This window comes from Sceloporus undulatus, chromosome 3 (genome assembly GCF_019175285.1).
Source record: "Sceloporus undulatus isolate JIND9_A2432 ecotype Alabama chromosome 3, SceUnd_v1.1, whole genome shotgun sequence".
NCBI classification, from domain to species: Eukaryota; Metazoa; Chordata; class Lepidosauria; order Squamata; family Phrynosomatidae; genus Sceloporus; species Sceloporus undulatus.
The window spans coordinates 107,247,424-107,261,901 of NC_056524.1; the positions used below are offsets into that span (position 1 = coordinate 107,247,424).

Below are 14,478 nucleotides of genomic sequence, written 5' to 3' on the forward strand. Positions count from 1 at the left end.
TAGCTTAAATCTATTGCTCTGGGTCTTATTCTCTGGAGTAGCAGAAAACAAGCTTGCTCCATCCTCAATGAGACATCCCTTCAAATATTTAAGCATGGCTATCATATCACCTCTTAACCTTCTTTTCTCTAAGCTAAACATACCCAGCTCCCTAAATCACTCACTCTGAAGCACAGTTTGGCAGAGGGAAATATGGCTTGTTTTAAAGTGAAATTGTGTGGTTTTCTCTGATGGGAGCATGGCAGCTGTGCCCCCAGTAGATTTGGGGGAAGGGTAACGTGTCCCAGAACCACTGGAAGGTATCCATTTGTGGTTCAGAATGTGAGGTTAATAGCATTGAGGAGACCAAGGTTCAAATTTCCACTCATATCACTAAATCAGTCTCTGCTTAATGTTCCTCACAGCGCTGATGTAAGAATAAAGTGGAATAGAAGGAGTATTGCATACCCTGAGATCCTTTAAGAAAATGTAGAAGAAACTTACAGTATAATATAGTATAACAGATGTGTGCAATCAGACTTAAAGTGCATATTTCATTAATATATTATCCATGTTATGATTCTGCAATGGCAAATACATTATGGGCCAAAGTAGTTTCTTACCAGATGATTCCTCCCCAGAGAAGAGAAAAGACAATGTAGAAAAGTAATGACCCCCAGATCACAAAGTGGTTGATCCAAGTCCAGTAGTGTGTATCTAGTGCAAGCTGTATGAAAAGATATTTAGATAACATCTTAGGATAAATGACATTATCAAAAAAAGAAAGATAAATATTTAACTGTCTTGGCACTTATGCTGGACTTCACAGTTTGTTTGATTTTTTTTAAATAAGGAGGGCCCAGCAATAAGAGGTAATAAGAACCTGAACTCTATCATGTATCTGCTCCAACTTGAAATATTACGGTAGTTAAAATTACCTTTACACACAACAATACAGTATAACCTAATGCAAATTACAGAAGATTATATTACATCTTGACAGCATCAGGACTAGATGCCCTCATTTTCTATCTTTATTCCTTTTCAATGAGGATTTTCTCGATATTTTAAAAAATTACTTACTTGATCTTCTTGCACAGTAGATCTTCTGTAGCCTTCCATTTATTCTAGAAACACATTTATCTTCTCAGACTATAAAGTCACTTCTGCAAAGTTATCCTCTAGAGCCATGGTCCCCGAACTGTGCTCTTTAAGGGATTTTGTACTTCAGCTCCCAGAATCCCAGACTACTGGCCAACATGGCTGAGGCTTCTGGGAGCTGAAGTCCAAAATCTCTTAAAGGGAACAGTTTGGGGACCACTGCTCTAGAGCATCACTAAGCCATGAAGACAGATATTATGGTAGTCAAATTCTTCTAAAACAGAATGACAGAACTAGAGGCTAATTTTTCCTCTCTATAACTTAGGGCCATTCTCACTACACAATTATAGTGCTATATTCTATTTTACCTGCATGACTTCATCCTATGGAATCCTGTAGTTTGTAGTCTGGTGAGGCTCCAAAACTTTCTGGCTAAGGTTGCATGTACACTGCAGAAATAATGCACCATAGCATTAAGCTAACTGTCATATGGAATCCTGGGATTTGTAGTTTGGTGTAGCACCAGAGAGCTATGGAATCCTGGGATTTGTAGTTTGGTGTAGCACCAGAGAGCTCAGTCAGAGAAGACTAAACATCCCACAAAACTACAAATCCCAAAATTCTATAGCATTGAGCTAAAGCAGTGTTGAACTGCATTATTGTAGTTTTGTGACACATTAACCTTCTCTGTTAGAGTTAGGTGCTACAATTCCCAGAATTCCATAGCACTGAGCCATGCCACTAAAGTGGTGTCAAACTGGATTATTTCTGCAGTGCAGTTACAGCCTCAGTCACAACTTCAACCCAGAAATCTCAGACAGTGCTCAGCCCTGGAGTACTTCAAGACTATGAATCCAATCCTTACTAAAGAATGTGACCCATTTCAGAAAAAGCACATTCCCAGCATATCAGTGCACCAAGTCACCAGCATTTTACTTTCTTTTGTATTTCCCAAATATGCTGCCCATCAATTGGATTGGATGACCATAATTCTGATATATTAAGATAGAGGAGAAGCTACCCACTTTCCCACACTAGGTATAACAGACACACTTCTATCATGTTCTGTATCCCACTACAGTCCTATTTTTTATAAACTAAGAAGTCCCAACGTCTGACTTTTCTCATAGAGAAGGTTTTCTTATGGTGCTAGTTCAATTTCAACATATAATATGCAGAATATTATACCTTTAGGGTAACAGTGAATACTAGAACAGTAAACACTAGTGTCCCAAAAGTCCAGTTTCCAAACATCTATGGGAAAAGGAAAAACATGATTTAGTTCTAGGTTACACACATTCTAATATAACAAGTAACATTCAGAACAGTGCACCAAAATATTGAGTGCATACCCTGTCATGGGAAGGTACATTTTCACTATAAGTAGGCCTGACCTTAACTTTTCAAGCCAGCATGTGTATAAGGGTAACAGGGCAGGTAACATTTTTTGAAACTGGGGCAAAAATTCTGACTTGAGGACTTTCTGGGAGGACTAAACAGACTACTAAAATGCCCCTCTCTTGCAAACCTCCAAGGAAACAAAATCAAAATATCCTGATTTTGAAAACTGGGTATTTTAAAAAGGTAGTGGTGTGTCCTCAAACATATTTAAAAGGAGAATTTACCTTCCTAGAAGCTTTCAGAAGAGGAAGTTCATACACACTTTGTCTTGCCAGGAAAAAAAAAATACTCCACACTGCAACATTTCATTGCCGATACCTTTGTTTTTCATACAAGAAAACCAGTGTTCCTTTTCTACCATTACAACTATCAGAGTGGATGGATTCTTTCCTCTATCTCCTAGCAGAAGCATGCTAAGGCTACATACATGGAAGGGGGCATGACAGACTGAACACAGCAATTTGATGAACAAACAAATATTATTCTATCAGTTCAAGCAAGAGGACAAACAACTTTTTTTTTAAAAAAACTAGAAGGTGCATATACAGTCATGATGGAAACAAGAAACATATAGGTTGAAATTCCATACATGTCCAACTGAATACAATGGAGCTTACTTCTAAGTAGACATGTATAGGATTGTGCTGTGAGTACTGAATGCAAAACAAACAAAAACAAAGCAATGGCCTGTATCGAATAATTGTGTTTTCTATTTGTACTGAATACTAAAAGGCTGTCTGTCTGTCTTTCTGCATCTTCTAACAAAAATATCAATGTGAGTGGATTTCTGTGAATGTACTTTTCAGCTTCGATCTCCTACACTCCCACATTCTTGCCTATTACAGGAATTTTTCAAAGTAAAATTTGGATGAAATAGTTGTAAGCTTTAGAAAATAACAAATAGGCAAAGATGCAAGAGGAAAGCGGATATCAGCAAATTCCTGCCTATTGAATAACCAATCCTCTCTGCTAATGGGTGAGGAATGGGACAATATTTTAATAATAGTTGAGTTACCGGTAGCTTCCACGGTGTGGCCACAGTAATTGGTAGCTGAGACTGACAAACACTGATATTTTATCTTTGCTTTTTCTTGCACACTGCTTTGGATTTTAAAAAAAAATAGAAATGTAATACAGTTGGTTCTCCGTATTTGCAGCTTTGATTTTTATGGATTTGATTATTTCTGATTTTGATTAATGTTCTCTCTAGGAAACTCTAGGTCCTCCAGTGCAACTCTGCCAGAAGTTAACCATAGAGTTGTGCTAGATAATCTAGAAGTTTCTAGAGAAAACACTTCCCTGGGCATTGGTTGGTCTTCCAGCATGATTCTGTGATCAACTTCTGGTAGATGTTGACCACAGAGTTGCACTGGAGGACCTGGAGATTCCTAGAGAAGGGTTCTCTTAGGTTAAAAAATAGTGTTTTTAAATTTGTTTTTCCACATTCACAGGGGTTCTTCATTCCTAACCCCAGCAAATGTGAAGAGATCACTGTAAAACCAACAACAAGAATATATATATATAGTATTAGCCCCAGCAAAGTTAGCATATCTTCCCTTATTTTAATTTTCTGTCTTCAAAGTGAGCTCATAAAATATGGGTTGGAAAGAATAAAACTAAGCCTAATCTGATAAGAACTTCTCTATATTAGAGGCAACTGTATATGTATATAGACAACTATGTTATAACTGTCACAAAGCATAGATGCTACGATACAAATTTACAAAAACAATGTGTCATGACACAGGTTGTTGTGTCCAATGCTAAATAAACAAAATAAACATCAAAATAAAAGTTGTTCCTGTAATTGCAAAGTTTCTGGTCTATACTGTGCCTTTAGAAGGAAAATAATCAAACTGGATGCCATCTGCCTAATGCCTGGCGCCTAATCGCTGTCCACACTCTATTTGAAGACCTCTAGGGAAGTCTTATGTTTGCCATGTTCCTATTCTCTTGCTAACTTTGCCTGCCTCTTGCCTTTAGAAGCCCAAACTGTATTTTGAAAAGCTCAACTGAAGCATTAAGTTATTGCAATACTAGAAATCTGGGGACTGAAAGAATATCTATTTTAGGGAGGTAGAATTTTTATTAGAGAAGCAATGTCATTACCTTGCCCTCCTCATGTCTACCCCTTTACACATGGTCATACTACTGTTTATCTTTCGAACAAACCTAAAGGGAGGTGGAAGGCAGGAAATAGAGGGAAAACAGACCCACTCCCATAATACAGTGGTAAGCAAAAGAAGGTAGGAACAACTGAGTCTGTCTTCTAGGGCCCCAAGGCATTTGGGTACAGCTTTTTTAATGGGATGACTGTGGACAAAGGTGAAAAACAAAAACAAAAAAATGCCAGTAAAAAAGAGAGAGAGAGAGGGAGGGAGAGAGAGGTTAATACCCCATTGTTCTGGACCATTAGAAAAAAATGTTCAGATGCATTTTGTAAGAAGATATTTGAGAGCTAACAGTTCTCTGTATTTAGGATGATTCCAAAGTACTCATGTAACTGGATTACCATTCACTTTATGAAAAGGAATGATATGAAATTTACAATTAATGACATTTATATCAAGCGACTGCTCAGACCAGGGCTGAGGAAACTGTAGTTCCCAAAGATGTTTTCCAGGCTTTGCATGCGTCCTCGCCCCATTTTGGGGGATTTTTATTTTTTTATAATACTCAGAATGCCCTGGCAGTCTTTAGGAGATATGGGAGGCAATTCTGCCATTTTTGTTTGTTTGCTTGTTTTGTTCCTTTGAGCTGTTTTAGCCCTAGGAGAAGATTTTGTTTTTTTAATAACAAGGAAGTAAACCAGAAGGAAGTGGCTTTTGGTTACTTCTTCATGGAAAAAAGGCCACTCCATCCCACAACAATCTGGGGGTACACTTAAAACATGTCAAAACTGCACCACGTGCAGTTCCATTTTTAAAAGTTGGGGGAATGTGACAGACACTGAGGTCCTCTGGTGTAAGGCATGTACAAGTTCTTGGTGGCAGGGTAGTTGCTTAGACATTGAGACTTTAGACGATGAGACAGGCATTGAAGCTTAGATACTGAGACATTATTTCTTTAGTATGTCCCTCAGTGCTGTACAAGGATGACAACAAAAACAAGTAAGTGCAACTAAGTGCTACTGTAAGAAGTGGAAAGTCTCCTAAAATCTCTAGATAAAATCAAGTAGCTCAATCTTAGATTTATATATGACCATTTATTTATTTATTATATTAATTTGTAACCCACTTTTCTCCCATAATTGGGACCCAAATTTTGCCTGTCACTTTATATATAAAATAATTTGTGAATTAGTTACAAATTTCCACAATTTAAAAACCTTTAAAAACCTTAAAAACCTGAAAACTTTTCTTATGCTTAGATATATAAGAATATAGATGAGTGCTGACTTTATTTGTTAATTATTCATTACTAATGTCTTTTGGTTCTGATGGGTTACCGTAAGTGGAAGTGTTTATGGTTAGTTTCATATTTGCTAAAGAAAAAACAGATCTGCTGGTAATTCAGACATATTAATTGAGTGGGCAACCTCTATCCCAAGGGCCATGTATCATTTCATGCAGCTGATTTGTTGTTAAGTGCCATCAAATTGACTTCAACTTATGGCAGCCCTATAAATGAGAGATCTCCAAGTCACCCTATCATCAACTGCCCTGCTCAGGTCCTGTAGATTCATGACTGTGGCTTCTTTGATTGAGTCTATCCATCAAATGTGGTCTTCCTCTTTTCCCACTGACTTCTTCCTTACCAAGTACTATTGTCATCCCTTCTCATGATATGTCCAAAACACAATAGTGTCAGTTTAGTCATTGTTGCTTCTAGGGGAGAGTTTATACTTAATTTGCTCTAGGTGTGTTTGTATGTGCCTTTACGTCAACTGTTGACTTATGGCAACCCTATGAATGCCATAGGGTTTCCTTAGGCAAGGAAGTACCTCCACCTAATTTCAAAAGACAGCTCAGGAAGCAGCCAGTTCAGATCTCTGTCCTTCCAACCTGCTAGGCAATAAGAAATGGAAACAGTTTTTATTTCATTTTTCGTTACCAGAGATAGCAGACAGAGGGATAAAAAGGGTAGTTCCATCTACTATTGGCTTCAGCCCTTTTCACAGAAAAAAAGTTTTCTTGGTTTTGAATCATCCATTTTGAAACAATGCAGACTGTTAAAAAGTAATTGTACTAACCAACTATGTGGCATCTTGGGCTGCATCTCATACATTACTAGAGCCAAAGTGAGCTCCTACTTATTTACTAATTATTTGTTACCTACTTCTGGTTTCCCTCATGAGAGCTGGTATCTTGAGGATGCTACTGCATCTGTAACTCATGACAACGACAGCAAACACTGCAGTAACTATGTATCAAACCAGGCGTACTGTATAGAAAACATCTATTTATCTACTTGTTCTATTTTTATACTTAGCTAAACATGAAGAGAGAATTCAGTCAAGTGCACCAGGAACTCGCACTTCACAAGGAAATTAGAAGGGCAAAACCACAGAAAATGGAAGTCAGAATTGAAGCAGTTTATGCTTCCCAGCCAACTAGAAACTGCTCTGAAGGTCTCTGTATAACCTGCTTGAAACGAGACTCCCACCCACCCCAATTCATCTGAGTAAAAATAAGTGCAATCTTTTTCTGGCATGAGAAAGATATTCTTATTATTGAAAGATAATAACATTATTTAGATCTTGACTATGGATGCAGAACTTGCTGTTTGTATGCCACCAGTATGTGCCTGGAGAAGAGCAGAACTGTTTGTATGCCAAGTCAGGCCAGCATGCCTACTTGCGTGAAGTCGAAGGCTTTCACGGTTGGAATCCATAGTTTTTTTTGCAGGATTTTCAGGCTATACGGCTGTGCTCTGGAAGAGTTTATTCCGCGACATTTTGCCAGCATCTGTGGCTGGCACCTTCAGAGAATGCTGGCATGGGAGTGAGTGGGGTATATACAGATGCTGGCGAAATGTCAGGAATAAACTCTTCCAGAACATGGCCACATAGCCCGAAAACCCCACAAAAAATGCCTGCTTGCCATCTACTAACCGTGTTATTGTCTGTTTTCTGCCTGCACAAAAACTACTGCATGAGGAGCAGTACACCTGTGTTTTATTTTAAAAAAATTACACCCTGCCCTGCAGTTTTACACTTCCTAGTATGCCTTACAAACACACAACCATGAAGCAATCAAGGGGGGAAAAGATTACTTTCAAAAACTCTTAAGATGGCAAAAATGTTTGGAAAAATTGACACACACACACACACACACAGGTCCTTGTAAAATACTGGCTTATATAGTATCTACTGTCTTTCCACTACTGGTTGCTCCTCTTGTTTACAATGGTTTGTCACTGCACTTTGTTGGTTTTTTTAATGTCATTATTTATAATACCTTTTAAAGCAAATAAAATGTTCTTAAAAACTGCACAAAAATAAATATATACAAGCTATACTTGGAGGACTTGTTACACCATTCGAATTAAAACAAATTTGCAAATTTATTGCAGAAGTTAAAGATATAATATGGATTCAAGTGAAGAGTGAAGTTTCTCTTTTATATAGAGATTCATTAATATTGTCTCCCCATTCAAAAGATAAACAAACAGTAAACCTATTTTTGAATGATGCACAGATGGAAAACAAGTTTTTCACCCTTGCAATGTCACCACTGTGCCCTATTTTATTACACTGCAGTTTTAAACGTGAAGACAAATATAAACCATGTGGAAGATGGAAAGAGAGAAATAAAACAAGACCTATTTTTAATAGATAAACCTTTAGCCTTACAACAGATTCTGATAAAGCTATCTGATATTGGTTTCAAGAAGCACAAATGCAGTCTTTTACTAATTATACATGTAGGCATTTAGGAGTCAAAAGGGAACTGATAAGGTTTGAATCTCCATGCCCTTCCTCCTCTTCAATAATTAAAGGAATGGTATCTCATTTGTATATGGCATAACTGTAAAAAAAACATATGGGAAAGGGATTTTTTCAAAGACATTTTGGGAGCTAGAACTCAGTATTTTTATTTCAGAAGCACAGTGGGCCAAAATAACAAGGGGAGGGGGAGGGGAAAAGCTAACAGCTCCTTTAACACTAAGAGGTATATCACACGGAGCTTTCCGGTGGTTTTCTGGGTCAGTTCAGGCTCACTTCTGATGTGACTGCACTTCCAACAATGCGCATTCACGTCAGAATGTGAATGTGTTATCAGACGCCATTCCTTTCTATGGGAGCTCCTTGCGAGGTGCTTCAGCAGTGATTCCAAAGTGACCCCCTCATTTTGGTAAAACTGAAAAAAGTGACTTCACAGAATTCACTTCCAGGCTCCCTTCGATTGCACTGTGAATTGGTCTGGTGTGGAAAAGCACTCCGATGCCATCCCCCTTGGCCCCCTGCATCCTGCTCCATCATTCCCCTCCTGCTCCTTCATGCCATCTCCTCCTCTCTGCCAACCAGCTGATCCCATCATCCTCTGTGTCCTCCTAGACCCCGATCTGCTCCCCTCCACCCTGCCACCAATCCCATCATCCCCTGCCTTCTCCTAGACCCCAATCTGCTCCCCTCCTTCACCCTGATACCTAACCCACCATCCCCTGCTGCTCCTGCATCCCCATCTCACCCCCTCTGTCACCTAACCCATCATCCCCTGACTGCTCCTGCATCTGGATGAAGGATGACAGCTAAGGAGGGGGCAGGGAAGGAGGGCAGCATCCAGAGCCCCACTGAGCATGTGCAAGGGTGCCGATTCAAATCGTTGACCCCTCAAAGTATGCTCTGGTGTGGTAATACAATGTGCACTCACTCCCCTTTGCTTGAGTCCGCATCACGTGACTGGCTTGGAACTGAACTGACTCTCTTCCCCCTCACTTCAGAAGGGCAATTGAAAGGCAACCAGGTGTGGTAAAACATCACGTTTTAACCTTAATTTGCATTGCTAAACAGGAGTGACTCTGGAACTGGTGTGAAAAAACATAATGCTTTGCATTGCTAGAACAGGAGTGACTGCAGATCTGAGCTGCAACCCCCCCCCCCCAACGTGTGATAAGGTCCTAACTGATTTATATTTTAGCATGAATTTCTGTGGATATGAAGCCACATCTTCAGATGCAATACATAGTGATATTAAAGACTTGAAATATGAGCAAGCAACTCACTTCTGACAAAGTGGGTGATGTTATTAGTACTGTAGATGAGTAGATGTGGGGGCAGAGTTGGCATGTGGGTTTGTGGTAGGGTCTTGTCCTTGTATTAACATCCATGTTTTCAGTTTTGTGGCACAAATATGGACAACGAACTCTTATAAATTGATAAGAGCCTCTTGCAGGTAAGGTAAATTGAAGACTATTCATAGATGCAATTTAACACTGGTTAAACTGCATAAAATAAATGGTAACATTTCAAAGTATTGTTGGTGAAGTTGTGGTGCAATTGGGACAATAGATCACATGCAGCTGTATTGCATCAAAGTGGTATCTTTTTCCAAAAAATTGCTTTTTTGAAGAAAATAACTCTTCATACCCAGAGGTGCTAAATGTTATTAAACATTTTTGAAGGGTGAAATGCAAATGTTTAGCATAATCAACCTACTGCCAAATTGTTGAGGTCTGCAAGGTTAGATAGTTCCAGAAAGATATGACATTTGTTGGGAGACCATCTACAACAGGTGCCAGAATTGGGGAGGCATTTTCAGAAGGTACCATCCATATGATCTCTGGAGGTTAAGGGCAACCAGACAAGGGCATCAGGGTCTGGTGTTACAAACCTTTGCTATCCTGGCTGGAGAATTCTGTGGCTTGTAACGGCCTTTCCCAAGTTGTTTTTCCAAGCTCTGCTTTAGTATCTATTTAATACACCCTGTGTTCACTAGGCTATTGCTCTTTCATACTTTGGACTTGATACCTGATGGTTTAAGCCCACTGAAGTAGAAGCTGCAATTTCTTTTAATTTTATTCCAGTTTCATCCACACAGTGATTGTTTAGTCCATTTTTATCAAGTGATCCACATTGCTGTTTTATGTTTCCTATCTTATTCACAAAACCCTGATAGTTATCTCCTTTCCATTACATTGTCTCATAAATTGACTCTATTATGCTAGCAATGTTCCTTTCTCTGTGCTCATGAAGGAAAGAAGAGGTGACAACAGTGGAAGGAGAAAGCTACTGGCATGTTTCTTAAATACCTAGCTTCCAGGGGACCAGTCTAGTCAAGGCAGCAATGGAGACTGGTGGCTATGGTGTCAATGGGGCAATGAATCCATATGGGAAAGAGGTGACACAGAGCTGACATTGCCATCTTTTTCCTCCCTTCCCTTCAGTACAATTCAATCCAAGCCTATATTTGTTTGTTGCTCTACAGAGCTGACATTGCCATCTTTTTCCTCCTTTCCTTTCAGTACAAGCCAATCCCAGCCTATATTTGTTTGTTACTGTACAGTAGTCTTAAAAAACCCACCTACTCAGTACTTATTTTTCCCGTTTTAAAATATGTAATTTATATATAATGACAGCTGAGTGGGAAGAGAATATATCTGAAAAGCAGAATTCAAAAACATAGCAGTGTAAGTCTGGAAAATCAGTATGCAAAGGGATCTTGTAGCACCTTTGAGACTAACTTCTTCTCTACAAGTGTCTCAAAGGTGCTACAAGTGTAGAGAAGTTACTCTCAAGGGTGCTACAAAATCCCTTTGCATACCTGAAAAGGGACAAGTAAGGCATATTGCTACTTACATTAAGTGCAAAATACTTTATAAATTCACATCCTCTTGCTTTTCTGTTTTTTTTTGTTTGTTTGTTTTTAAAAAGCAAATATGGGGCAGCTTTTTCAATTATTTCAGTAGAAGGGGTAGGAAAACATAGAAATCTAGTATTTTAACTGGAACTCATCTGTTCCAAAGTTGGATAGAGAAAGAGGAAAACACACATCATGACAAAACCATAGCAGTCTTACCATGTGAGTGCTGGCTGTCATTAGCTGAGGATAGGAAGAGAAGCAAGTAGCAAAAAAGAAAAAAAAGCAAGACACAAATAAAATAGACCACATACATGTTAACATGCAAATAAAAAGCTGAAGGACTTTAAAATTATATTCAGTGTCACTTAACAAGTACATGTAGAAATGCTTTGAATGGATGTATGTTGTTCTCTTCAAATTAACTACGATGCTTATGACTATAATCTCTGAATGTTCATTTCTTCACATGAAAGGTAATCAGTTTTACATGAAATCAAATAGTTGAAAATACAAGTATGTATTAATGGCAAAGTGAACCACATTAACAATATATGGTTCAGAAAGGAAATCTGTTCACCTTAATTGTATTATCATTGCTTACTATAGTTCATTTTAATATTTATTTTATGATAACTTATCTAGAATAACCAAGTATGGGGGGAGGTTCACAAAGATTAAAAAATATTTAAATCTCAAAAAGGCATAAAATGATAAATCATGACCAAAAATATCCAGCAACAGAGAGGAATAAAAACAAATTTGTATGGCCACTCAAAAAACACAACAAATAGAAACAGTATCTGTTCAAAGAAACTATCAGCTGCTGATGTACGCTGTTTGTTGCTTTCACTTTGTTATTCCCTTCCTAGGAAGGGGTAAAACTAACCAAGAAGATACATCTTATTGTGATACCCAGATCAAACCCAGGATTCAATCTTGGCTAGTTTTACTCTCTTGCATGAATTCGCTGCAGACACCAGTGCAAAGCTCATTCAAGGTAAACTAATAATCCTGGCTCTCTTTATATGTAAACAAAGCCAGTGGATTAAAAGGTAGTCGTAAGATAACAGGTGAAAAAAAACACCAACTTTCATCTGCTGCCATAATAACCATAAAGAATATGCAGGCAAGGATCTTTCAGTAGGGTTTTCTGCAGCCAGGATTAAAGGCCCTTGCACTAATAACCAGATGTTTTGCTTCATTTGGTAGGGGCCAAACCAGGAACTTTTAACTGAGTGCTTGGCATCAAGAATTCAGACTACTCCTCCCTTCCAGTTTACCATAAAAACTAAAATGTTTTCTATTTACAAATAACCACATTAACTAGATAATGAAATACCAAATTATACTTAATGAGTTTTTAAAAAAAGACACAAATAATAGTTTTTCTCAATAACACCTAGCTTTCTATATCTTTCCAATATAATTTTAATCAAGTTAAATACCAACCTGTCCATTGCTGGTCACAGTTGAGTTGTCGAACAAGAAATAGGCACCAAAGAAAAAGACCACAGCATCAAATAATCCCAAGAATGTCCAGTATATGAATAGACGCCAGCGTAGATGGGCATTCTTGGCAACATCCCTGAATAATGACACAGATACTAATTTTTAAGTACTAAAGTAAACAAATATCCATTAACATATCCTGAGTGACAGAAAATGCAAAAGTAAACAATTATGCACCTACATATCCTGAATGACAGAAATGCTGTAAAGTTTGTATGTACATATCTGCTTGTATCTTATGAACAATATAGCTTTCCATTTTAGAAGGAGAGAGTAAGGAGCTTATTGCTCACCTTTAAAAAACCAGTTCAAGCCTCCTGACCTGGAGACAGGATGTGGAATGAAGGCAGGGATTGTCACTCACTAAATTGCCGCTGAACCGCTGGCCGCCATCAGCCCAAGTCTAAGATGGGTTCCAGCTGCACTCTGCCAGCACTTTTTAGAAGCCGGAAAGCCGAGAGGCTTGAATGGGTTTAAAAGGTGAGTGATAAGCTCCTCAGTACTGATAACCACATCTTAAATAACAAAAAGCAACACTAGAGGTCTCCAAAAGATTTGATTTAATTTCAAGAGGGAATTCTTTGTAAGGTGAAGTAGCTTAAGCTCCTTTTAAAGTCAAGTACAGAACTTCCATTATTAGAGTTCTAATTCAAAATTTACATGTAACAATTACTTTAGTGTGGTCATTAACTGAACATTGACTCGTTTGGTTTCCACCTTCTGGCTTAAAAGAGACTGTGACTAGCCTTTGGAGAGCCTGTAATCTTCATGGTTGAGCAAGGATTTTAACAGTCTCTTGGTTCCTTTTTGAAGATGCTACATGCTATCTCTCACTGGCTCTCATATATATGCTGTAATAGTAGGGCTTCATTTTCTGCATATATCATTTATTCATTTGTTTCATTTTACAAGATGTCTCACAGCATGGGACCCAACATGGCTTACAGCAAAATTAAAACACCACAGAGCTAAAAATCTGATGATAAAAAAGTTGAAACACAAACATCACATTAAAACAACATTAATTTTTTTTAAAATATAAAAATCATTTAAAAACATAACATAAAGTTAAAGGTCAGCACACTCTCTTCCTATAAAAATACTCTTCTGAATAACAATAGTGGCAGTTGGTGGCTTCCAGATCATCTACTTTTAATGTCAACTTTACAGGAATTGCTTTATTACAACAGCTGCAAAGGGCTCCAACTTCCTAGTCAGTTTCCAAGCACAATTCAATGCTGGTATGACATATAATAAAGCCTTTTACAACTAGGGGTCACACTATCCGAAAAGCTGTATTTTCCCAAACAAGCCTGCACAAGCTCCAAGACCTTCAGGAGCATCTGCACTCCTCTAATTTTGTCACCTTTGCAGGCACAGTTGGGGATAATGCAGGAGAGGACATTTTCTGTGGCTGTTCTGAAACTGAATATACTTCCTAGGAAAACAAGGTCTAGTCCCCTCTCTGTTGTACTTTTGTTGGCAGCTGAAGACCTTTTTATTCCATTAGGCTTTTGAATACTGACTGTTTTACAAGACAAACGGCCCAAACAGACAGGCCACAGTAAAGCTGCTTAGGTTCACTTTGGAGGTATGCTGTTAAAATGACACACGCATCTTAAGAGACCAGAAGCTGCACCAAAGGCTTCCAGCCTCTTAGGATGCATGCATCATCTAAACAACATACTTCCAAAGTGATCCAAAGCAGCTTTATTTTGGCCTGTCTGTTCGGGCCCAAAGTCTT

At 38.3% G+C, this 14,478-nt stretch overlaps 1 protein-coding gene across 1 annotated transcript in view; it reads right to left on the bottom strand.

Moving 5' to 3' along the window:
• Window positions 1-14,478, bottom strand: part of ATP11A (ATPase phospholipid transporting 11A) — an 89,095-nt gene that overhangs the window by 13,947 nt on the left and 60,670 nt on the right. The window contains exons 25-28 of the mRNA XM_042458417.1: window positions 12,675-12,810; window positions 11,442-11,465; window positions 2,269-2,334; window positions 603-706 (exon numbers count right to left, since the gene is read on the bottom strand). Of these exons, the coding sequence (XP_042314351.1) occupies window positions 603-706; window positions 2,269-2,334; window positions 11,442-11,465; window positions 12,675-12,810 (330 nt within the window). The remainder of the gene's footprint in view (window positions 1-602; window positions 707-2,268; window positions 2,335-11,441; window positions 11,466-12,674; window positions 12,811-14,478) is intronic.